Raw genomic sequence first — 26,728 nt, 5'->3', positions numbered from 1 at the left:
CAGAAGGCCATAAAGACCTCAGGAAGGAATGCAAACTGTTTCAAAGGCCAGGTATAACTACTGTTATTAAAATTGTTCTTCTAATATTTGAATACATGTTAATGATGCTTTAAAAATGCTTTTTCCTCATTTAATATCTTTAAAAGGCACTTACACAAACATGGTAGCGTAGGCAGCAATGGAGCAATCAGGATATGAGCTGTATTTTTTTACATAGCTTCTTTCATTCCTAGCCCGTACAATACGAACATTGTCTCTTTCATCTGCTGCTCTTTTTATGACATTAACTGCAGAACTGATGCTTGCTTAGTCTTTGATCCTAAAAATATTTATACAGAGGCTTGATTTTAAACTTACGAATAGGTCCACCCTGTTCTAGCTTTAAGCAGAGAATAGACGTTCCATCAATTTCAGAGAGTACTGAAAGAGCTCAAATGATGTATGTGTATATAGCTTAGCTTAAGAAGATAGCTGGTATGCCTGTAGAGGTGCCTGAGAGGATGTTCCTTGAACTAGTAATAGGTTTTTTGCAAGTGGTAATAGCTGGTGTGTATCACTTAACGCCAATCCCTTAAAAAGACTTGCAGAAGTATTATCAAACAATTATTGGTGCGCTTGCTGTATGGCTTTCTCTGTTGGTATGGTATTCTACAAAGACCAGTTTATGAATATCTTTTCCACAGGTTCATTATCACTGCAATGATCTATTACTGTTCTACTTCACTCAGTCCTGCTGATGTTTATATTAAGTGCACTTGCCAATTTATAGAAAACAAAGGTTCAGTGCAAGTGAATGCTTCACACTGATTTAAACATTGGCTTATCAAATGGAAAAGGATTTGCCTTACAAGGAATTAGCAATTTGCTAATAATAAAGTGCTGTTTGCCTTAGGACAAGATATGGCTGTAGCTGGCCACACCAAGCAATGCTGGCATTTTCAAAAGAGGGAGGAAACTTGCAGAGGAGGGTGGTCAGAATTGCCTCCTGATTAATTTCAGGATTAATAACTGTTGTGTGAGAAGTAGGACAGAATTTAACATAAAGAAGGCTGTGGTTTGACTGATCAGTGTGCTGTTGCTGAGAGAAGGAAGCATTATTTCCTTACACCTGCTCTTTCTCCTTGAGCTGGCTGCTCAGGTTGGTCTTCTCCTGCATGCTAGTCCTGCTCAACTCACCGACCCCAGAGGAGCACCCTGGTTTCTAACCTGGAAGAAATGAAAAGAAAAGCAATGAAACAGAAATGAAAAGAAAGAAAGAAAAAAGATGAAATGCTGGCTTTTCCATAAGTCCAGCTGGAGCAGCTAGGCTTTGAAAAGCAATGAAAGACTTCATGTGTGGTCAAAAAAAAAAAAAAGGGCATCGAAAAATCTTGTCAGCAGTGCTTTGGTGAGTCAGGAAGTAGGTGCTGCTCGTGCCAGGCTCGGGGGTTCCCTCTCCCTGCATGACCACCTCTTTACTGCAGCTGTGCCCGTGCGACAGCTTGTGGTGCTATGCTGAGAAATGGGTCAGTTTGCTCATCTGAGCTGAGAAGAAAGTTCTTCTGGCCCTCGTCCTTCCTTCATCTGACACAGACTGTGCTAAAGGGCAGCCCCAGGCTCCTGCGCCAGTGGGAGCCTCCAGCCTAGGCTGCTGCTGCACCGTGGTGCCCTTTTGCTGCCGAATGAGCCCTTGAGCCGGGGTGGCTTCGCTCAGTGCTCCTCTTCCCTCCAGCCTGGGCAAAGGAGCCTAATGCCCTCGTGATGCCTTAATAACAGGCTTATAAAATAAAAGGTTAATAACACGGATAACCTAGGCTTGGCTGTTATGTTCCTTGGGGTTGTCATCCCCTTGCTCCAGACCTGCCTGAGCCCCAGACTTCTGTAAGAGTCTTATGCTTGTCATGGTAAAGGTCATCACAAAGTTGTTATTTTTATAAAATAGTCAGTTTATTTCTTTTTTCCCTAAAGGTTGGTGCTCTGCAAGATTTGTTTCCTTCATTGTTTCACCACTGGGGATTTGCGTTAATTATTACAGGGGATTTGAGTGTTGGCTTTGGTTCCTGCAGGAAACATCCAGGAGATTACCCCCTTGAGAGAGGAATAAAATCGCTGACCTGCCATAAAGACTAACATAACATTTATAAAGTGAAAACTATAGTCTTTGAATATTTCATGAGTCTCTAGGCTCTGTCACACCCAGTAATAGAAATACTTGCCAACAGGCAAGTATTTCTTTCTAAGTTTGGTCAGTGAGTGGCTGGATTGCTTGCCACAGCAGAACGGCTGTTGTCAATGTGCATTTTAATCCTATTTCATTCTGCTAGTTCCTGCATTTTGGCTTTGCCAGCGTGATTGAGGTAATGTTGAATTTAGTGAGGAGCTTAACTGACTGCTGTAGGAGTTGCTTTCTTTCCAGGAAGCAAAGCTCTGTAGCTCGCTGACTCCAGACTACTTCCTGCCGTAGGACACAGAGATTTATGCCTATATGTGTGCCTATGTCCTTTGTTTTTGGCTGGTTATTTTGCTCCTGTGGGTAGGCTTCATCCTCTCAGGAATGTAAACCACCTGGCTTGAGACTGGTTGTTAGGGATTAGTGCAACTCTTTGAGGGCACAAAGGGAGGAAGTTCTGAAAGTAAAGACCTTCATTTGTTAGCTGTCTATATTTGTGTCATAATCAATGTGTGCATTTGATATTTGCAGACTTTGAATATCAAATATTTACTAAAGCATGAGAGTGCCTAGCTGCTGATTTTATTAATGCCACTATATAGTCTGCACCTGTGTGCTGCAGAAGGCTAACTTCTGACTTGCACTCGGAGTGTGAAAATCATTTGTCTGCAGTGCAGTCTTATTTTGGACAAGCATGTTTTAACTTTAAATGCAGGAGCAAAATAACTGCAGGATTCTCTGCAGGCCTGTTTAGCTGAGCAGACCGCAGGTCCAAACTCTTTTGGTTTTGCAGTAGTAGGATATCTGGATACATGTTTTCATATTTCACCTAGTCAGACTTGCTTAATTAATGAAAGGGAAATACCCGAAGTTATCATAAGGCTTGGCTTATCTGAGTTTGTGAAATGTTCCTGTAAAACATCCCCAACCTGGCAGAGATGATGTTCTGGCTAAACCTTTGATTATTGTCAAAATCTGCAGAGACTGCTGTGGCCCTGCTGAAACTCACAGTCTGATCTCCAAGCAAAACCGCATTGAAAGTCAATCTAACAAATCGGAGAAAAACCACTAATGTAATTATAGGGCAGAGCGGGTAAAGCAATAACCTTTGCGAGGTGTGTGTGGCGAGTGTTTGTGGGTGATTTCCTCTACATATGGTTTGGCTACAGCCAGAAAATCACTTCTGTCTACAGCCCCCGTTTGGGGATTAGCGTTAGTGCTAAGGTGCCTGTGGGGCATGAAAGACTGTGTTGGATGCTAGCCAGACTGTGGCTGGTGGGAGCGGAGGCAGCCGTGACTGGGTCTGGCACATTCACCCTCTCTATGAGCATGGCCAGGGTGCAACTCCTTTGAACTTTGTGCAGGAGAAGATCCATGACTGAGTGTCAGGAGAAATGATGTTGCACAGGAAACTGCTGGTATGCTACATTGTGATTCATCATAACTAGCCTATTACTTGCTTCCCTAAGTGTTCTGGATAAATAGGCAATTCTGCCTGTCCTGTGGCTGGAGGGGCTGGGTGCAATTCAGAGATCAGGTATAGCAAGTAATTAAAAGGTAAAGGATTAATCAACTTTGAGTACAAAGGTTGGGTAGGATCTATAAGCTTCCATGAGTCAGATCTCAACATCATTTTCTTTCTGCTCTTGATGTGTCCCTTCTACAATATTAAATTGCTATAGCCAGTTTAACAGTCTGTATAAGCAAGTGTGCCATCTCACATAATAGTTTTAATCTCTTCAATGACCTATTTTTAAGATCTGAATGCATCCATACCTGCCCCTTTCCTCAGATATGAATATTTGCGCTTATAGATCAAAAGTTCCTCTTTCTGTAAGTATTTATGGAAAATTTATTGTTTCTAATGTCATTCCTACTTGTTAGAAAACTTATTCATTAGAACATTCGTAGAAGGCAAACAAAACAGGACGAGGAGTGAGTGTGAATAAAATCAACGTAGTTTTTGAATGAATGTTTGCAACGAGATTGAGGTACTGCAGAAGTCCTTCTTTTTTCCTAGCAGAGTGGCTCATTTGCAAGATGTTGATTTCTCTTAGGCAGACCTGCTGAAAGTGCAGCCATGAGCCTCCGTAAAGACAAGACATAAGCCATTCCTCTTCCCACACCTGCTGGATGACTTGTATGATTACCTAACTTCTTTCAGTGGGTGGGCAGCAGCATGTGGCGGGGGCGGTGGTGAGTAAGTGACCTGCCCCTGGAACTGGCTCTCTTCAGAAGCTTCCTAAATGCAGAGCTGCAGTAAGAAGCCGGTGATTGCAGCTGTTAGGAACAGTCGCCTGCTGAAGAGCAGCGGCAGCCGGTTTGGCAGTTCCTCTGGGCTGCACCCAGTTGGTGGAGGTGGTTCACACCTTCATTTTAAAATCATGCAGTTCCATCCATTATCTCTGTCATCTCTTCATGCTCTTTCATGATATTATAAGAGTACAGCCAACTATCTAATTAGTCCTACTCATTCTGATACTGGTTTTCAACAGGAAATTTTCTTTGAGCAATTTTCTTATTAAGATTTTTTTTTTGTCTCCTACATACTTTGACCATACAGATTCAGTCTTTACTTCTGCTCTTAACAGAAACGAATTTGAAAAGTCTCTCTTCTGATTATTGGCATATGTCTGATTTGTCATGATTTATTTATTAATCGTATATACTCCAAAAATTTGATTTTAGCCTAGCTGTTGTTGGTAAGTTATCCCTGCAGAAATGTTTGTTGTCTGCTCCTGTGCTTGGTCTGAATGGAGCAGGATGCTCAGGATGCACAGCACAATGTCCTGGGTCTGTAAGGACTTAGAGCTGGATGCTTGGGCTCCATCTTTGGATGACGTGGGTCATAAAACCATCCCAGGCAGGGTCGTTCGGAGCACTTGGGGCATCCTATTGTGCCAAGCCTCTGGCTGAAACTGTGGCTCTCCGCAGTTTCTGACGTTTCTAGTAATATACTTCTCCATCAATCGTTCTGCCCTTGTAATCTCTTTTCCTCACAGCTGCACCTACAAGTGTGGAAAACCCCTTCTTTGTCTGTCAGTTCTGTTCATAAAATACGCTACATTTCACTGTGAGGTTTTACCATATGGCAAGGCTTCTTGCTGCATTTGAAAACCCAAATGGGCTATGTCACCTCTTTGTAAACAACAGCTACTGTCTTAGAATTCCTTCCCAGAGGCACATTTTGCTCTCTTTTTCCCTTTCCAAGGCCTGCTCTGATAGTTACTCTCATTCAGGAGATCTAAAAATATAGTGATAACTGTGATCTGTATATTATTCTTTCAGCGATTCCTTCCTCTGCTCCTGCTGGATGAGGTGGAGAGAAGGAAGTGTAGAGATTTATGTCATGATTCTTCTTAGGGGATCTTGAGGGGAAACTGGGAAAAATGCATGGGGAAAAAGGATGGGTGGCTGTTTGGGTGGAAGTGAAACCCTGCAGAGCGTGAGATACTCGCCCCCATGAAAATCTGATCTGAAATTTAATACTGAACTTGTAATAATCAATAACATTGTCCTTGATTTCCATCCTGTGCCTTTCAGGCATTCTAGGGTATACTGGCTTCTGACAAACATGCTTTTTTTGCTGATTCCAAAATATTTCCTTTGAAAAATCTCAGCACTCGTGGACTTCTGCTCGGCTCCATGCTAGTACACAAGAATTAGTGTTGTTCTTTCCTGTAGCATGGACAGTTTGAGTGCTGACCCACTGCTGTTTTGAAGCCAGTGGGATCCTTCCAGTAACCTGAGCCCTCAAACCATCATATCCAACTTACACTGCAGACAACTTACAACAGAGTTGTCTTTCTGGGATAGCTAATTCTCACTCTGCACTGGCGTTACATGTCTCTTCCAAAGAAGCCAGTGGGAATCTTTCCTCTGACTTCAGTTTTGATCCAAACTCCCTTACATCTGAATTGTATGTCACAAAAGCTGAACAATTCTCTCCCCCTGTTGCTTTTTAATATTGTAAGTACTATAAACTCCTGGCAAGTTGCAAACCCAACACACATCACAGACAATTTTGTTTCAAGATTTTTTTTATTGCCTCATGATTTTATGATTGCAGCATGTAAAAAGTCTGTGTACTAACAGACTCTTAAAACACCATGAATTTAAGTGGTATAATCTGGCTTTATTACAAAACATGCACTTGTCAGAGCAAAGAAGAGTTTGGGCTGAAGGAAAGGAAATACTTAAGTTTCCAAGGGGTGTTACAACCTGCAATAACCTGCAAAGGAGCCAGCGCCGCTGGTTGTCAACATTACACCACAGAGGAGCAGGACAAGAATCTCTTAATTCAATTTGGTATTGTGGAGATCAGTAAACCCATTGTCTCAAAAGGTAGTTATTAGCTTGGATAGTTTCAGACTGACTGGATTTCATGCTATTAAAATGTATAATGATTACAGTGTTCATTATGGAATAATAAGCTTAGGACAAAAGCTTTTGCTACTGCAAAGTGCTTTGCTTTGGACAACTGTGTGACAGCGAGACATTGGCATCTCTTGAGCAGGTACAGCCTGACCAGCCCTGGGCACAAAACAGCTGAAAGGCAGAGCCTGCATATAGATTTTGCTTAAAATCTATAATAATTCAAAGCAGGTCCAGCCTTTAAGAGGAATCAAAGAATAGTGGCATGGAGAAGAGCCTTAAGAGTGTGACTGTGCGTTACATCCCTTCCATGGGGAAAGATCACTCAGTGTTCATGGGAATACGCAGTCAGAAAGGGCTGACTGTTTTTGAGTCTAGTATCCAGATATTTTAGTCAATGCTATTCATATATTTACTGAGCTCCATCTTAACACTAGTTAGGGTATATTCCAGCTCAGAAACGTGGTTTGTTATCTCTTCATGTAAAATTGGTTGTACTTACCAGGTTGATATCTCTTAAATATTCCAAGCCGTGACTCAGGTTCTCTCAAATTATGAGACTGTTTCTGAGGCAAAAGAACATTTAAATATAATTACATTTGGGATTATCATCATTTATCTCATAGAGTTTGACTCTTTGCAACACAAGGCTTGGAACTGACTTTTAAAAATAAAATCTGCAATTTTCTTCCAAGAGTCCAAGAGCTTGAGCCTTAAAAATACTAAATATTCTGAGACTCATGGGCAAAACTATGAGTGTTGGCAGTACTAGTGCCTGCCTTGCTTCCTTGATACTACATTTCCCATAGTAAAAAGAAGACAAGTAGGCATAAGCTCCTGATTTTAATTAAATTCTGTCTCTTGGTAGGGAAAGTGGCAGGTGTATGGTAATAGAGAGACCTTCTGTGATTGGTGAAGTAATTAGATGAAAACTGATAATATTGGACTTAATCAACAGTGCTGGAATAAAGAATCTTAAATAATAACACCTGCCCTCTGCTGATTAATATGCTAGGATTAATAGGTAATCCTGGCATACACCTTTTGTAAATATTGCCTGTGCTAATTCTAAAACCCTCTTAAAACTTGGCACTCAGCCAAGCTGAGTTTGACGAAGTTTATGGAAACTTTTTACATGAAAATAGCTGCACCTGATCCAAGTACAATAACTGCTGTATGAGCAAATATTTTTCCTCCCTATAAAAGTAAAAATATTGTGGAATTTGAATCATATTAGAATATGATTTTTAATACAATGACTGCTCACAATATTTGGCTGAGTTTGTGGCTTTAGACATTTGGCCTTTATGGGCCTGTAGGGTTTGTGCAAAGAAAAAGTGAGAAATAGCCTGTTTCCTTAAAGAGCCCCAAAAACTGAGGGAAGAGATATCTGACCTGCTTCCCAGTGATGTGCATATAGAAACAGCTTTCTGCTTTTCTACCTTCTCCACTTCCAGGTTAAAAGAAGCAAATTAGAGCCCATTAAGAAATTCCACTAGTTCTCAGTCTTCATTCTTGCGTGGAAATGGATTTGTTTCCTTTCAGGGTTCCTTTCATCAGTTAGACCCAACCCACGTTTCATGACAAACAGCGGTACGATAGCCGTCTTTGTGGATCTAGTCTTATTCACATCTCACCGCTTTTAGTCGTTTTTGGAAAAAAATGTAACTATATGATAGTAAATCACTTTCTGAAGAATTTTTACTACTTATCTCCCATTTCAAGGGCATTAACATTTAATCTACCTTTTCCTTGATCACTGAGAAGCGTAGTATTATATCTGCTTTCATAAATGTAGTTACATATTCTCAAACCTATGTGCGTAGGCTCATTTCAGATCTCTTTCTGAAGGTACCTGAAAGAGACATCATTCAAGAGTGATAAATTGGTCCCTTGAGTCACTTATAATCTAAGGAAAGGTGTAGTGAAATGAAGACTAAAGAAAAGAGTCATGTCTACAAATCTGTGATTTCTACATTTCAGAGAAATAAATAATATAAACTCTTCCTTTCAGGAGGTCATGGAAATAGTGCTATTATTTTTCAGTTTTCCTGGGATTTGGTTATGGTTACAGAATTAATGATGGTAGACAGATCTCTCCCCATACCTAAAATGGGGTATGAGATGTTAGTGACACTTCCTCACCGATCAAAAAACCCCTGCAGAACAAAAATCAATTAAAAAAGACAGGCTAAGACAGTAATATATGGCCATTATTCTTTCTCTCACAGTCATGCTATGCCTATATATATATTTGTTATTCAAATAATGAATTTGATGGCCTTGATGCTGTTATTTTTAAATGTAAAGCTTTCTAGATATTGCATGTGAATGAATGAATTAAATTTGTGCCCTCTGTCAAGAGACTGGAACGAGTCTCTCCATTGTCTAAAGAATATTTCGGAAATGGGTATAACTGCTTTCCCCTCTTGCTGCACCTCGGATGGACTGGGATAGGGTGGGTGCAACCACAGCCTGTCTGGCAGCGCACAAACAGCCAGCTGAGCGGGCCAGGAGCCAGCAGAGCTGACGCCAGCAGAGGGTTGGTGCTGGAACAAAACGGCCTTGCCGTGACGGCATGTAAGACTGCGTACGAGGCGGGGTGAGTGGGACAACAGGCAAATGCTTTATCGGGGCACTCCAGAAAAAGACACGATATAAAACTTGATAGTGCACTTTCTATTCATAGAATTCAAAAATATTTCAGCCGAAAAGTTCCTAGAAATAGTCATGTGTATGTGTATATGTGTACACATGTATATGGAGAGAGAGAGCATATATATATATGCAAAGAATGTATACAAACAAGCGCTCTTCAGTGCCTAAATGCATTATTGCTGTAGTAACTGCTGTGTTTCCCAGAAGTCTAAATTTCAGCCTAAGTTTTGAACACTTTTTGTACAGTGAAGGACACACTATTTATACACATTTGGCTTGTTTCTTAAAGGCTCCATCATCTCCCCAAAGCACTAGTAGCAGTAGCAGTTTTCTGGCTGTATTGGGTGGTTTCCTTTAGCAGTGCAGAGCAAAGGGAAAAGATGATCTCATATTGCTCTCTAGTGGAACAGACTATGTCTGCAGGGCTTGGAAACGGCTGCTTGAAGGGAGAGAGCCGAAGGGCGGAAGCCAGGTCCTGGCTATCCTGGGGAGTTGAAGCTGCTCCTGTCTTGTGGGAGGAGAGGGACGTTTTCTCCTGGCGCTGCTCCCAGCTGGCGTAACATCTCCACTGAAGAACCACCATGTCCATTAGCAGCCCTGCCCACAACCTTCAAAATGGGGAAAAAAAGGGAGTCAGTGACCATGTGCTTGTTTCCTCCGTGTAGGCATTCAGGCCAGGGGTGGCAATGGTGTATGTCTTTGTCCTGCGCCCACCTTCAGCTTCATTTCCTGCTCTTCCAGCCTGAACTGCTCCTTTCCGAAGCTGCGCTGCAGCAGAAAGTGCTCCTGAGGCCCAGGGAGAGGACGGTATCTTGGAGGATGCCATGGGTATCTCCTTCTGTGTGAAGATCCTCTGCCTCCTGCCCAAGGAGCCCCTTTTGGGCTAACCAGTCTCCTGAACCATGGAGGACAGTTTTCCCTACGTGTGCTATTTCGAACTCGGTTATCTTCTCTCCTCTCTACATCTCCATGAAGATGCTTTGGTTTCGGAGTTACACCCACCCGAAAGGGCCCTAACCTCTTGAAATTCTCCTGCAACTTCACTTAAAGTTGGCTGTTCATGTAAAATTCCTCTGGCAGTTTCTCTCTTTGCCAAAATATTATCCAAGATACAAATTTAGAGTCCATATTGTGAGTAGTTTTAAAAAGTAAATTAAAGCTCATGAATGTTTATAGAAGTCAGTGTGATTTTTGTTCTTACTAGATTTATTCACAGGCAAATATTTAGCCTGAGAGAGAAATAAATATTGTGGATTAGTTAGATATGCATTTAAGCATAATCAATCCTAAATTTGCATAAATAAAACTGTGAGTTTGTAATATGCTATATGCATTATATACTTCCTTTGGAATTATTTTAATCATCACATTACCTCATAGGTAATAGGCACTAGGTGAGATGTTAAACATAAAAAAGAGATTTCAAAGTAAAAATATAATATCCAGGGAGCTGCAATAAAGCAACTATTTTTCTGTTTATCCTCTAGATAATTATACTGGAGATCTTTTTGCGCATCTTTAATTACGGTATAGTATACGTAGTCTTTGTTCTTCATTTTAGTATATAACCCTGTGAATTCAGCGTTCTTCTCCACGTTTGTGGATGGGAAAGAAGTTTCTGTATTAGCAGATATTCTTCAGGGTAAGGTACTTGCACTTAATTATGGCTAGGTATGTCTTCCCTACTTCTTTTACAAGGAATGATTCTGCAAAGAAGGTCACTCCAGTCTTCAATAAGGGCAAGAAGGAGGACCCAGAGAACTACAGGCCTGTCAACCTCACCTCCATCCCTGGAAAGGTGATGGAGCAGCTCCTCCTGGAGGTCATCACTAAGCATCTGGAGGACAAGAAGGTGATCAGGAGTAGTCAGCATGGATTCACCAAAGGGAAGTCATGCTTGACCAACCTGAGTAGCCTTCTATGATGGGACAACTGGCTAGGTAGATGAGGGGGGAGCAGTGGACTTTCAGCAAGGCTTTTAACGCTATCTCCCGTAACATCCTCCTAGGCAAGCTCAGGAAGTACAGGCTGGATGAGTGGACAGTGAGGTAGATTGAGAACTGGCTGAGTGGCATTGCTCAGAGGGTTATGATCAGTGACACAGAGTCTAGTTGGAGGCCTGTAGCTAGTGGTGTCCCCCAGGGGTCAATACTGGGTCCAGTATTGCTCAACTTATTCATCAATGACCTGGATGAAGGGACAGAGTGCACCCTCGGCAAGTCGGCTGATGATACAAAACTGGGAGGAGTGGCTGACACACCAGAGGGCTGTGCTGCCATTCAGAGGGACCTGGACAGGCCGGAGAGCTGGGCGGAGAGGAACCTCCTGAAGTTCCACAAAGGCAAGGGCAGGGTCCTGCACCTGGGGAGGAATAACCCCATGCAGCAGTACAGGCTGGGGGTTGACCTGCTGGAAAGCAGCTCTGCAGAGAAGGATCTGGGAGTCCTGATGGACAACAAGGTGACCATGAGCCAGCAGTGTGCCCTTGTGGCTGAGAAGGCCAATGGTATCCTGGGGTGCATTAGGCAGAGTGTTGCCAGCAGGTCAACGGAGGTGATCCTGCCCCTCTCCTCAGCCCTGGGGAGGCCTCACCTGGAGTGCTGTGTCCAGTGCTGGGCTCCCCAGTACAGGAGAGACATGGAGCTCCAGGAACGAGTCCAGAGGAGGGCTACTAAGATGATGAAGGGACTGGAGCGTCTCTCCCATGAGGAAAGGCTGAGAGAGCTGGAGCTCTTCTCTTCAGCCTGGAGAAGAGAACATTGAGGGGGGATCTCATCAATGTGTCCAAGTATCTGAAGGGGGGATGTCAAGAGGATGGGGCCAGACTCTTCTCTGTGGTGCCCGGTGATAGGACAAGAGGCAACGGGCACAAACCGAAACACAGGAAGTTCTGTCTGAACATGAGGAAAAAATTCTTGACTGTGAGGGTGACAGAGCACTGGCACAGGTTGCCCAGAGAGGTAGTGGAGTCTCCTTCCCTGGAGATATTCAAAAATTGTCTGGACACAATCCTGAACAACGTGCTCTAGGTGACCCTGCCTGAGCAGGGAGGTTGGACTAGATGATCTCCAGAGGGTCCCTTCCAACCTCAATCATTCTGTGATTCTGTGATGATTGCTCTTGGAACATCTAGACAGGTCCCATTAATATCACGAGTGGTGGGGAAAGTGTGTGTGTGTGTTTGTGCAGCAAAGCCAGACTCTTCAGGTCTTACCTACTGTGGGCTTACTGCAGATAAAAATTCCTCAACTTCATCTACAATCTCTGAAATGTTTTGAACAATAGCTGTGTTCTTGCAAGGCAAACTGGTGTTCTGGGCAGCAGCTTCAGGGCTTCCGCAGCCTTGGGACTCCGTGGCCCAGCAGTGTGGGAGCGCACTCGCTTACACTGCAGCCTGGTCCTCCCAAAAGGGCTTCAATGAGCAGCCCTTTCTACCAGTATCAGCGTTTCAGTGCCGTGAGCTGCAACAGCTCGTTTGCTGTAATTCCAGCCTCTCGCATAAATAAGTATGTTCCCAGTATTTTAAATATGCATTTAGGGACTCTTAGAGTGATTGATTCAATAGAATATAATAGGTATCATGAAGTTCTTATAGTCTTTAAATAACTCCCTAAATGCTTATTTATGTGAAACTGTAGTTTTCGGATCTTCCTAGCCATTATACTTTAAAGTGCAATAAATCCATATTTAGGTGTAACTATACTGCCATCCTGCAGACATAGAAAATAAGAAAGAACCTAGGCTGGTGGGATATACTGTTAGAGACTGATGCAGTTGTTTTGCTGATCTTATTTTCCCCTTGGTTGTTTGAATCTTAGTAACACAAAATTAAATTATACTGATTTTAGAAGGAGGTTATTTTATTCCTTTGCATCCAGTGAAAACCCCTATGGCTGTATTATTTTAAAGCTGAGCATTTAATAATCCTACATGAGCAGTAGCTTCTTTTTTCTAAATAAATAACTTGTTTAATTTATTTACACCACACAGTATTTAAAGTTCTCATCAAGAAGGAAAGCCTCAAAGATTTTAAACTGAAAGCAGAACAACTGTAAAGACAGAATCCCAAGTATAACATTAAATACTTTTTTTCCATTTTTATTTCTCTCAAGCTTTTAATTCATAATTCTTTCTTTTGCAAAAGATGCAAACTATGATTCTTAATGTGCCCCCCACCCTCCAGATGACTGTCATGCCACCCAGAGCAGGGCTGCTGCCCATGGCATCTGAATATTAGCAGCCCAAGATGGAAAAACGTTCTAATCTTTTAATACATCTCTTGTAAAAACGTCATGTACAGCTTAGTTTTTAGTAATCATATGTTGTATAGAAAAACTTGACATTATTTAGGTGAAAATATAATTTCATGGTGAGTGAACACTCTGCTATAGAACTAAATTCTGTTTTTAATTTCCATGAAGAATATGTGTGTGTTTGTATATATATATATGTTTTTTTTTTTTGGTAGCTAAGTCAGGATATGTTGGGAAGAGAGGAATACAAGGATGTCTAGGAGAACCTGGACAGCAAGGGCCGAAGGGGAAAAAGGGTGCTCAGGGTCCCAGAGGTGAACCAGGAGTTCCCTGTCCGAGAGGAGGACAAAGTTTACCTTGATAAAAATAAAGTGTGTAATGTTGAATTGGGTATATTCGTAGCCAGCACTGGAGGCACTGGTGCCACAGGTATCCCCTGGTGCTGCAGGTGCCTGGCTGGGGGCCGTGGCTCCCCCCCGGGCCGAGTCCCGGGGTACCTGGCACAGGGCAGTACAGCGTGGTTTGGGGCTGCCGGGCAGGCCCTTCTTCGTCTTAGTGGAGATGGCAAAACTCGGCTCTGGGTTTTGGAAGCTTCTCCAAACAGCCTGATCGCTGATGGTGCCACCTGAGATTAGGGCCTGAGCACTCAGGAAGGGCACATTTCTGCTTTTAGCTAGGGCTCTCTGGGTCCCCTGGCTCTTAGCAGCATTTGGGAGGCTGCAACATACTGAGTGCATAAAAAGAGAAAAAAAAGGCAGTATCTTCATTTGATTAAATTATCTGTCCCAGATGGAAGTGCTTCCTCCCCTAATTAACAACTTAGCAGAAAATTATCATATCAATCTGTTTGCTGTTTAGCTTAGTTGTTTTTCATAATGGAGAATGGAAACAAGAACATATTTAAAATTTTCAGAAACTAAAATTAGAGGAGGGTAGGGAGGAGGGTCCCTTCTAAGAGATCTGCTAAATTATTGCAGGAAATCTTGTGAGAAGTGTTAATTGTTTTTCATGCAGAAGTGTTAATTTCCTTTTAACACTTTAAAACCATCTCAAATATAATTTAATTCCATTTTTTCCCACTTCCTGTGTTTTGTGAATATTCTCTTCTCCATCTTACCTTCTTGATATTTGAGCATTAAGATTTTAAACTATATATTATTACAAATCTGGCTTAGTTTACGCTGCTCAGCTTTTCGCTGTTTCTTCTTTTTTTTCTATTTCCATAGCACCTTTTTAGTTTATCATCTGTCTACCTTGCATCTGCAAATATACATTTTCTATTTTCATTTGCAAACAAATGGAAGTGAAACCCTCTGGGAGGTGCTCTTTGTATCTTGTTTGTTGATCTCATTTAAAAAATATCCCACTAATTTCATACAAAATAGATTTATAAAGTGCATTGTGTCTCCCTGTGTACAAAGCGCCAGTTGGAGCAAGGGTCCTGCAAGCAGAAGGTTACTGTGACCATGTTGAGCTCAGCACCCCCTGGGGCCCCAGAGGGGATGCAGAGGAAGTGAGAGATGAGGCTTCCTCCCGAAGCCCTTCTTTTTTCCTTCGTCTCTAATAATTATGGAGAGCAGAGGTTATAGTTATAAGGATTAGTGAGGGAAAAACTGGTTCTGTAAATTGTGTTTGCAGTGTTTGGCTTTTTGTCTTACTAAAGAGGCATACATTTTTGCACGTGTGTTGTTTATCACCTGACCGCATAAATAAAAAGTGATCCTGAACTGGATTGCTCTGCTTTTGGTCCTTGTTGCATCGCCAACACACCAGATAAGAAAGAGCAAGCTGCTTTTTCACACCACATAGAAGAGGCATCTGTTCAGTCATTGGTTTCTTGCTTGCCTAAACTTCCTTCTGAAAATTTCCCTTAAGTGGGATATTAGTGATTAAGTAAATGTACAGTTTTTCAAAGTTAATAGACTCTATGGGTGCAGACTGTCTACTAATTTCAGTGGAGGCTGCTTGTCTGAGGTCCTGACTAGACTAGGGGTCACTCGAGTAGAGCAGCGTGGACGGTGTGTGCGTGGCGAAGTGCTTTGTGCTGCTTAAAGGCTCCTCCGGGGCGCACGGGCTTTTGTACGTTTGCTTTGGCCAAGCCCCCAAGGGCTTTTGGTGACCCAGGGAGCAGCAGAAGGGTTCGCAGCCCTCCCTTCCCATGGCTGACAGATGCCTCTAGAAATTGCTAGCATGGCACTAGCTGGCTTTGCAAATCTCAGTCAGAAACATTCATCTTCAAACATGCAAGGCTAGGAGTATCTTTGAAATGTACTTTGAAGGCCTTTTAATGGCCTGCATGCATGCATCATTTATTCCAGTAATGTATAGATTCTAGATTCCTTGAATAAACAAAGTGATTAATCTAGCGTTGTAAAATCTTAATTTACCACTCTCAACCTATGAGTTTTCCGAACTGCTTCTGTAACTCGATGAGCACTGTTTAATTTAAAAAGCTGCAGGTGTCCCATAATCCAGTAACACTATTCCAGACTGCTTTGCAGCTACCATTCGAGCTATTCAAGAAAATACACTAACTAAGGTTTAAAGCTGTATTTCTTGCTTTAGCATACCACAAAAATGGCATTAAATCGGGGTCCAAGAAACAGCAGCTGTGGTGAATATAGAGGCAACATTGCAGAATGCAGTAATCTTGGTTAAAAAAGAAGTTGCCCTGTTGAGTAGCTTATTTTGCCACTGACAAGTCCTGCTTTTAAACCAATACAAGGATTTGATTACAACCAGTTTGACTGCTTTTTTAGATCTGTAGCTTGTGATGTGGTAAGGCCTGATGCTGCAGTCCTTTATTCGTGCAAGTGTTTCAGTGGTTAATAGCTTTTGTGTGAATAAAGTTTGCAATATTATCCTAGAGTAATTCACTGATGAGGGTTAAATCAAAGAAACATATTAAAAAGTGAACAGTGTGACCATTAGGATTATGCTGTACACTAATTCCTGAGAACAGCCGAGAAAGAACATTTTCTGTTTTACTATAAAATATATCTTAGTTATGTGTTATGTCTTAGTTATAAAATGCTGGAAGTCATTATAACTTTTTGTCCTTCTAGCAACTTACATTGTCTAAGAAAGACAGTAACAAGTAAATACAATCCTTTTCTAAGGTGACTGGTAACACTCAAAAAAATAATTAAACCCTTTGATTCAAGTACACACTATCATTATAATGCAGATGATTAAATGAATGCATGCAACTTCAGTACTAATTGTGCATGCAAATTACCATTTTAGTAACAACTTGCATTTTAAGAAATCTGATGCATTTCATTTGGCTTACAGTTGTAGAATGAGAAAGTATTAGTTCAAGTAATTTTCCTCCTTGATCCAGTAATTTCACTGTTCTGGAAATACTGCAAAACAGCCTTCTGTTTTTGGCTTTCACATTTTTATTGGTTCTTCCATATGGAATAATACAGTGATTAGAGAGGCTGAAAGACATGGCGCGTTGTAACGCCACCAGTCGCACCGACCAAGGCTGCCTCCCCTTTCCTGGACAACCCTGCTTTCGTATGTGACCTTACCAGACCGCAAGTACAGGACACAGGTAAAGGATGTGAAGCCAGGACAGGTTTGCATAACCTGCAGCTACATCTATTCCCTCTGTGTCTATGTTATGAAATTGTCTTTAATTCCATCATCACTTAATGTTTTCCCCTTCCCTGAGCTGCAGCTCTTAGGGAGAGCAGCTCTTTCTCGCATAGGGAGTAAGATAGTCATGATTTTTGCTTATAGCTGTTGCAGAGTGCTAACCTGGGCTGCTTTCAGCAGTTGACAGTGCTTTGATCTGGGAGGTCCCCAGCTGCTTTCTTCCTCCTTGGCTGTGCTAGTGTGAATCAGTTACTTCCATGAGAACTGAGTGGAGGTACTTTATTTAGATTTATACCAATGTGCCTGCGAATCAAGTGTAGTCCTTGAGTTAGGTCTAATCCATAGGCTGGCGCTGATGCCATTTATCTGCAGTTTATACAGGTGCTTCCACTAGCTTGTCAGAAATTTAACTTCTGAAGGCCCAGGGATTTTTAATTTCAGTTTAAAACATTGTATCTGATTAAAAATTATTATTACTTTTTAAAGAAAAGAACTGTTCTTGAATTCAGGATCTGCCTTCTGTTTTCCATGGTATTAATGAGCATTAGTGAGTGCTGATCCAGGTTATACTGCAGAAGCCGTGAGGACTGCATGTCCTACACAGGGCTAGAGCATCTTTCTGCAAAACTCCTAATTGATTTCTTTGGAACAGCATGAGGAATTGGTGAATCAATCTAGCGTGGTATGCTGAGTAATACACTTTCCTTAATCAGCTTTTTATTGCTGAAAGCTGTAGACTATTGTGCAGGAAAAGGTAGTTTTGCAGTTACAAATAAATCATGGAGGATTACAATTCCCAGAGCTTACATTAAAGGAGAATTGATTGTTTTCTTCAGGCTGCCTGAAACAAGCAGGCTTTCTTGTCCAGCCACTGAGCTTTGAATGTACTGGTATGTAGTAAATTCAGAGTGATTGAATGAGAAGGTTTTCTTGCTCATATTTCACCAAGACAAGGAAATGAAAGGCAGCCTCACATTACTGCATTTCATCCTGCACTCTGAACTGGGTTGTGAAACCCAAGAATAAACGATGGCCCATTTTAATGTCATTGGGGAAGGAAATGAGTGCACTGCAATTGCTTGGAAGGACACAAAGAAAATCAATTAGCTTATTAGATCCAGAGGGGTTATCGGTTCAAGTAAGATCTAGAACAACATTGTAGTAACCTTCCTTGTGTTGGCCGTTCCTCTCCCAACTCCGTGTCCTGTTCAGCCGCGTGGTTCCGTGTTGTTGCTGGGAGCTGAATAAGAAGTGATATGCCCTTCTGCATGCTCGGACGCTCTCACACACCTCCGCCCTGTCCTGCTGCCTGTGGAGTGAGTGCCAAGGCCACGGGACATTTTTACGCATCTATAGAGGAGCCGAGGGTTGAGCATTACTGGGGTCACACAGCGTTACAGGGTGAGCAGAGGCCAAAATGCTCCGGAGACTCGTATTGGGTGTTGAGGGAAGAGCCAAGAAAGACCCACGTGAAGAGTAGAGCCGCAGCCTGGGGAAAGCATTTCAATTTCCTCGGGTTTCACGGCCACCTTGGCTCCTTTCCGGAGACTTCGCCAATCCCATCTGCCCTGCGCACAGTGCATTCTCTCATTGGCCACAATAGCAATAATTACACAAATAAAATAGATTCTCTCTGAAAATAAGGTTGTCTTTTTCAAAGCGCCATTGAGGGCGGGTAGTCCTGATAGCGGGAACGTTTATAAGGTAGGAGATGACACACATTGTTCACTTTATCTTCAGTCTGGATATTTGCAATGAAGTCATAGAATTTAAGACACAATGGCAATACGATTTGTCTCAAGAAAAGCTACTCTCTTTAATGAATGTATAGCTGCATGAGGACTAATTTTTCCATTCCTAAATAATAGTTTGAAATAATTAAATGACAAAAAGTGCAATCATCTCCTTACTATTTAAAGTTGGGAGATTGGAGTTAAACTTCTACTGTGAACTAGAATATCTGAATACTATAATTTTAGGGACCAAAGAATAACCGTATTATTGCAATATTATTGTGGAACACATACGAACAATTAGTGGAGATGTAGATCCAGTTCAATATAGTTGTGCTAAACTACATGTCACTGCAGCAAAGTTTAATTGTTCATATTTTGTGTCTGCTGTGAATCATAATCTTTTCTAGCAGGTCTATTAAAATGCATGATTTTATACTCGCTGGTGGTAATCCAATGTAATGAAAAAACAAAACATTTCACTTAATTGAAATGTATTTATATATTTTACAGTAACTATTTTAGGAACAGTGTTGTCAATTTTAAAGAAAGTCTGCCTAACGATTCCTTGCTGTGAGCAATTTATTTTCTAAACAGACTGGTAAGGTACAATTTTTTTATTAATGTTGTTCTACCTGTATTTGATGACAATCCATCAATTTGACTATGTAACTGGAGCATATATGCTTTTAGAACTAGTAGCAGAAGTGGTTTGTGGCAGTAAAACTTAGAAATGGTTTTGATTTGAAAATTGATTTACCATTTCCCCATAAAGTTATTAGGTCTCTAAAGTAGCAATTTAACCTTGTCTCGCAGTGCAGTTGGTTCTTAATGAACTTGTACTTCGTAACCTTCTGCAAATTGTTGGCTTCTTTAGAAAATAATGATAAAATCAGACACCCTCCTGGCACTGTCTGCCTTACATGACTCCCACATCTCCTCTCCGAGGGCGGGCATTAGGACATGCTTGGAGGGGAAGGCACAAAAAACTACAGGAACATCTGAAAACCTGCCTACGCCGGAATTTCTGTCTGACCTCCCAGGCCGAGATGTCGGCTTGTGGTCTGAAGTAAGAAAACAAATGTCTCTTCTGAAGCTCCAGAGGTGAAATCCTGGCCTCTCTGAAGGCAAGAGCAGTTGTGTCCTTCAACACAGTTGGTATTTCATGTTGTGCATTTTTAATCTTTATTATAAAAAAAGGGCCTGGAGTAATGCCTGAATTAACTAACCTAGTCATCTTCACTGAAACACTCGCAGGTCTGACTAGGCAGAAGTCAGGGTACTGAAGACCAAAGTAATTACAATTTCTACATCTCTTTGTAGTAGTTTGATTTATAAAAGCACCCTGGAGATGAAGGGTGGTCCTTACAGATATTCATCTGCTCTTTCCTCTTCCCTGTGCTGGCCGCAGAAAGCTCCCGGCTCCTGTGCCACTGCGCTGCTCTGCTGGCAGCCCCAGGAATGATGCGACAGCAGGAACGCTCCTGCCTTTCTGTCTGGTTGCTGCTTTTAGCATTTAAAAGTTCTGGGTTTTCCATAGCTTCTGGCCAAGTCTTTACACTGATGTCCTGCTTGAATGAGCCCCAGAGGCCTTGCAGGCTGCCCGGGTCGCAGTGCCGGGGCTTGTTCTTAGCCACCCCCGTTACAAGTAGCAAGGGCGTCCTGCGAAGGGAAGGGGCTGCATAGCCTCTGCCATCTTGCATTAACCTGCCACTAGTGTCTGCCAAACAGTAAGCCTCTGTCGTGGTCTTGGCTGCTGCTGGCCTTTCTGCTTTCAAGGTACATGTATTAGTAGCAGCTCTGCGGTTCAGTTTAGTATCTGAATTTGAAAATATCTGAATTTGAAAAATGTCTGAAAAAATCTGTACAGACCTTCTTTTACCCTCAGGATGGCAAGAACACTATGTGTTTCTCCTGGTGACATTTTAACATAATGAACTGCCTTAGCTGCTATAGAAAGGTTGGATTACAGGTTCAGCAAGAAAAGAAGTCTTTTCCATTTGTATTTACAGGTCAACACACTGGTTACAAAGAGGAACAAAGATGCTTTATGTGATAAGTCATTTGAGAGGCATCATCTGTCCTATAGGAAAAAATGTGTAATTCTTACCTTGTTGTTTCTTTCTGCTTCAGCTAAATTAACCCTTTAAAAAGAAAAAAAAATGGACCTGAAAATTTACACTGAAAGAATATGCAAGTCTGGGAAATGCTACTGACTCTAAAACATTCACATTAGGAATTTTGGAATACTTAATTTTATTTCCATTTACTCTAGTAGAGCAAAACTTTTGCATCGTTTGCTTTGTGTTTGATTCTGAAACCATTACTGAATTATCCCTAATCACACGCTCAGGAGGGACCTTCCTTGAGTGGCACTGCATGCTCCTGACCGCCTGTGCTCATGCCAGGTGGGACTGGATGCAGTGCTCTTAGATATGAGGTGAACCAAGGCTCAAGCTTGTTTTTCTCCTCCTCAGGAAAGGGTTGATGGGACCGATCCTTTAAAATCTCAGCCAGTCCCCTGAAAACTTATTGACGTCAGTGGGAGCACTTCCAACAAAAGTCAGCCAGGGCATTCAGGTGGCCAACGTGCAGGATCACCGGCAGTACCAGGGAGACCAAGCTGGAAGTTTTGCTAACTTTGATTTACTTTCCCTATAAAAGTGAGGCTCTGTAATGTACTTGGTTGGGCAAATGCCAATATGTGCCAGGCACTTCTCTGGCACATCTTCTGGACCACGCGCAGGCAGAAGGGCCTCTGCACAGAGGCTAGCTATCATAAGCACGGCCATGTATTTCTCATGCTAAAAGGAAACCTGGCTAAATGGGAAAAAGCTCTTTCAGACTTTTCTGTTTGCATGTCAGCTTGGTTGTTGTGGATTAAAAAATTAAAGCAAAATAAAAGGGATGTAATGAAAAGTGCAAGAAAAGAGATTGTGAATCCAGTATAAATGGGCTTTGTGGGGAACATGCAAACACAAGAGGTGTTCTGCAATGATTTATGACTGCCTTCATCTTTCCCTATAGCTGCTAAAATGTGGAGTTCACCATGGCCTGTCTCTGCATTTGTAATGCTGGCGGTTACAGCTGTGTGCACAGAAGCAAAGGTGACCCCAGCTGTGAAGTACACGAAGGTAAAGCTGCCACAACCGGAGGGTGCCAAGGCCTTGCCGACCTCCGTCGCCCCCCTTGCAGGAAAAGGCCCCTTTCTGGAGGCACCAGGCAGAGCCAAGTTATCCACCCTGAGCCCTGCCGCCCGCGCAGCCACCACGCTGTTCCCATTCGAAAACTTCACGCTTGATGCAGCCGATTTCTTCTTTAATTGCTGTGATTGCTGTCCACCTGTGCCAGGCCGCAAGGGGGACCAGGGAGAGCGAGGTCTTCCAGGTAGGGGATGGCTTTCCTGGGACTCTCAAGAGGATGTGGCAGCTGATAGGTATAAAGTAGATCAACAGTTTTCCTCTTGTATCTCGAAGAAATGCTTTAGCAGGAAGGTGCAGGTGTGCGCAAAGGCCACCGGTATACTGCAGGATTGTGGGCACCCTGTCCTGTCGCCCTCTGTGCCTCGCACCCCTGCTCTGGTGTTTTGCCTCCTGATGGTTGCAGATTGCTTTTGCTTCAGCCATGGTCTCAGTACCCTCAAAACTACCTGAAAGCAGTTTTGTATCTTTTCTGAAAGTTTATGATAAAAGCCTCTTTTTTGGGCTTTCTTTTTTTTTCTTGGAAAAGGATAAATACAAACATAATTTTGGTTTCAAATTTTAAAATAGTCATTTGTTCTCATAAGTCACTCTATATGGCATCTAAATATTTTATAAGACATACACTTTGCCTCTTTTTCTACTGCTAAAATACATATCTATAGAAGGCCTGATTCTAACACTGTTATAATGAGTAGTGCATTAATCTGCAAATGTTCACTTTAATAGCACTAATATTGGAGATAGAAAATATTCAGCTGAGAAAAGGTGGTAAAATCATGATTTTTAAATTTTTTTAATATGATGTACTCAAGGGATTTTCACTTCCCATAGTTCAAGAGGGATGGGCTAATGGAAATTATCTCAGCTGCAGAGAGAGTTTACACTCACATCCCTTTCGCACTGATAGAAAAGTTCTCATGTCAGGCGAATGGTGTTGTGACAATTCAAACTGCCATACTCTCCTCCTGGCTGTGCCCTGGGAGTCTCTAGATTCCCACGCTGGTGAAAAATTAAAAAAACTGAAGCTAGCTTGCTTGCCTTTCAAGCCATTCCTTACATAGCACAGAGCTTTCTGCCAGACTCCACATTTACATTTGCAGAATTTTTTTTTTTAAGGCGAGGGGCAATTACAAAGCTGTAGGAGCTCCTTAGATGCATTCAAATGTTTAAGACAGATTTCTTCTGATGTTTTATGAATGTCTGAGCTCCTATGGCTCTGAGGCAGCTGGAAGTTAGTTTTAAAAAAACCTTTAACTACAGCCAACAGCTACATGCAAAATTATAAGACTTTGGGGACTGCAAAAGCTGAAAGGCAAAGGTTCAGGCGCTAAGTGCCTGACAGGAGGATTTGCCAGTGCAGCCCTCATTAATCTCGGTATGGGCCGGCTGGCGTTTCCTCTGCCAGCCCTCCCCTCTCGCCCTGCCGCAGGGTTGCAGCCATAGCGGCCACAGCGCATGGTACGCAGGCCAGCGCCCTGCTGCCTCCCGTTATCTTCGCCTCAGTTGTGTGATACCAGACAAAATAGGCAGCTCTTTCCACGATAATGGAAACACAGTCTGTCTTACAAGCACCTCTTGATGCCATATTACTTATGCGGTTATTTCTAAGAATTTTCTTTACAAAGTTAATCCTTTGAATAACTAAGATAATTTTGTTAATGTGATAACAGGCCCTAAAGGAGAGAAGGGAGACGCTGGTCTTCGAGGTCTGCCAGGAACGCCAGGACCTCAAGGTCCAAAAGGTTTTAAAGGAGAAAGAGGTAAAGCAGACTAACTGCCGATTTTGAAAACAGATGTTGTTGTCCTCATCTGATACCACAAAGTTATAGGATAAATTATTTTACAAAGGAAACAAAATATGCTGACATGGATTGACACCTTGCAGGATTCAGCTGGCATTAATAGAGCGGGAGTAACTCAGATGCTGGTAGAGTATGCTCAGGTAGCATAAGAATGGATGTTCATAAGGATCTCATCCAGTGCTCCTTGTTCTAAACAGGAATTTTTAAACTGACTTCAAAATTTGCTTTGGATCAGAAAAAGTAGAAAAAAATTATCATGGAAGCTATACGCAGATGTATCAGCTACTTTTCAGTTCCAGTATCTCAGCCAGAATGGCTGCAGCTAAGCTGGAGAGCAATAATTCATCGTTAGCAGTAACCTGGAAGAAACTCTGCCTCTGGTTTTGGGCTCAGAGCAGCTCCATCCGGCTATCACACACTGCTGATAGGAGCTTGCTGTTGTCTCTGGTCGCAGAGAGACACAGAACGGATAATCTAAATAACCGCACAATGTGCTGCTCTGTTTTCGGTTGTGCTAGTGCGGTCTCTTAGGCTTTGATGTCACTGCTCGAATTAGACTTTTGGCAATCCGTGCATGAAAAGTGTGGAGCTGCCATCTTCTCCATCTTGCCGTTAAGCAGCATCAATCTCCCTCCCAGCCAAGTGCTCAGAGTCAGAAATTTAACATTGGGGTGACTTACAGTTTGCTCTGTGGTGGTGCTTGTGCTGTGTGATTTTGGCTAAGGTTTCTGACAGAACTTCTTGAAGAATAACAGCGCTCAAATGTGTAGAGACATGTGCAGAATGGTACTAGTCATGTTCTGTATACTGGTTACTGTGCTACAGATAATACCACTAATAGCATATTAATGGTAACATGTCCTAGGTGGCAAAGGGGAACAAGGCGAACGAGGAACAAACGGCATCCCAGGTTATCCAGGCAAACCTGGAGTACAAGGTATGTACCACAGGCTGCTGGAAAAGCTGAGAATATTGTGCTGGCATTTCCCTTTGCTGTTGGTGATGCCCCCTGCCATCGCCACAGCAATCCAATACTAATGGTGCCCTGTGCCTTGGGGGTTTTAATCTCTCTCCCTTTTTTTCCCCCGCTAACCTGCTTTTTGTCTTTGTCCTTTTTCTAGGTGAAGCTGGAGTAAAAGGCAATAAGGGCAACTACGGCCTCCCTGGACTGAAGGGCCAAAAGGGGAGCAAAGGGGACACTTGTGAGAATGGGACCAAAGGAGCCAAAGGAGATCAGGGGGACACTGGGGCCCCAGGGCTGGATGGAGAACGTGGGGACAAAGGGGAAAAGGGAGACATCGGGGAGAAGGGGTATTGCGGGGAGCCGGGAGGGAGAGGGGAGAAGGGTGAGAGGGGGGAAGGTGGGATGAAAGGAGAGAAAGGCAGCAAAGGAGAAACAGGGGTTGAGGGTATCCATGGGATGGATGGAAAACAGGGTGAAAAGGGTGAGCAGGGAAGTAAGGGTGAAAAAGGGGACCTGGGACCCACTGGCATCATGGGACCCTCGGGACCCAAGGGGGACGCTGGCAGCCGAGGGGGCAGAGGGGCTCCTGGCAAGAAAGGCTCCCGAGGCGTGAAGGGCGCCAGAGGCGACAGCATGAAGCTCCCACGATCGGCATTCAGTGCTGGGTTGTCCAAGCCCTTCCCTCCACCCAACGTCCCCATCAGATTTGACAAGGTTTTGTACAACGACCAGGAGGATTATAACCCTTCCACCGGGAAATTCAACTGCAGCGTGCCCGGGGCGTACGTCTTTGCTTACCATCTGACGGTGAGAGGGCGGCCAGCCCGCGTGAGCCTGGTGGCCCAGAGCCGGCGAGTGGCCAAGGCTCGTGATACACTCTACGGCCAAGAAATCGATCAGGCGTCTTTCCTGACAGTCCTGAGGCTGAGTGCCGGTGACCAGGTGTGGTTGGAGGTGGCGCGGGACTGGAACGGGCTCTACGTCAGTGCTGAGGACGACAGCTTCTTTACGGGGTTTCTTCTGTACCCTGATGACATTTCTGAGATCCTGCTATAGATTTAAAGGGTAAACCTGTTACGAAGGGACATGACTTTCCCTCCGCCTTCTAGTAGAGAGAAATGAAATACCAGTTAGTGACTGTGTTTTGTATCAGTGTAATGGTGAGGTTTCCTGGTCTTTTAACGAAAATGCTTCTATTTGTAAGAAATTGATTAATTTTAATTAGCAGCCCTGATTTTCACTAACAGTCCTGAGCAGATGAGTGATATATCTATGATACCAAACTGCTGCACAAATGTCAGCAGGAGTGGCATGGGGAAGGGGAGCCTCAAGAGATTTCACATCACAGACTTAAGGTTCGTAACCAACCTGTTCAAATTACATAGTGAAACTCATCATCCTACTTAAATTTTAACTGGGCCAGCTCCTGTGAACCTTGTGTGGTCAAAACTCCTGTGGCAATGCATACTGGTAACCACTGGAAAGTCATGATTTTGATTGTAGGGGTTGATTTATAGAGTTTAGTCTGGCACAAACATGAGCAGTAGGTTTCTTCAAATCACATAAAAAGATTCAGAAGTATTTTCCCATTGAATCAGTATTTCATAGTACTTTAGACTTGGTCACACATTACATAAAAGTGTGTCTAAGATAGGATTAAAACTGATCAGTGTAAAAAAAATCTGTCTATTGACCAAATTGTTTTTGTCCTTGGGAGATTTAAATATATTTGAAGTTTTCAAAAGTAACTGAAAGAGATACATAACCTACCTTATTAGGCAGCACAGAAACTCCCCATCGACGTTACAGCTGCGGCTGCTGGAGTCGACCTCGACAGCGATAGAGGAAAAGCAGCCCAAGAAGAGCCTTTGGCGCCCAGGCGAGTCCCAGGGCTCTGTGCCTGCCGAGCGCACGTGGAGGTATGTTTTGAAAAAGCTATTCCACCAAAATGGAGCTGAATCTTGTGAAATAAAAATATGATATTAAGTC

General features: G+C 42.7%; 1 protein-coding gene across 1 annotated transcript; it reads left to right on the top strand.

Annotated features, from left to right (window-relative positions):
• Positions 1–26,728, top strand: OTOL1 (otolin 1). The gene is made up of 5 exons (XM_009668574.2): positions 1–51; positions 21,798–22,157; positions 23,644–23,733; positions 24,641–24,712; positions 24,897–26,728. The coding sequence occupies exons 2-5, from the start codon at positions 21,806–21,808 to the stop codon at positions 25,793–25,795; spliced, it is 1,413 nt and encodes a 470-aa protein (XP_009666869.2). The 5' UTR covers positions 1–51; positions 21,798–21,805; the 3' UTR covers positions 25,796–26,728.

This window comes from Struthio camelus, chromosome 9 (genome assembly GCF_040807025.1).
Source record: "Struthio camelus isolate bStrCam1 chromosome 9, bStrCam1.hap1, whole genome shotgun sequence".
Classification (NCBI taxonomy): domain Eukaryota; kingdom Metazoa; phylum Chordata; class Aves; order Struthioniformes; family Struthionidae; genus Struthio; species Struthio camelus.
This window is presented reverse-complemented; position numbering and strand designations above follow the sequence as displayed.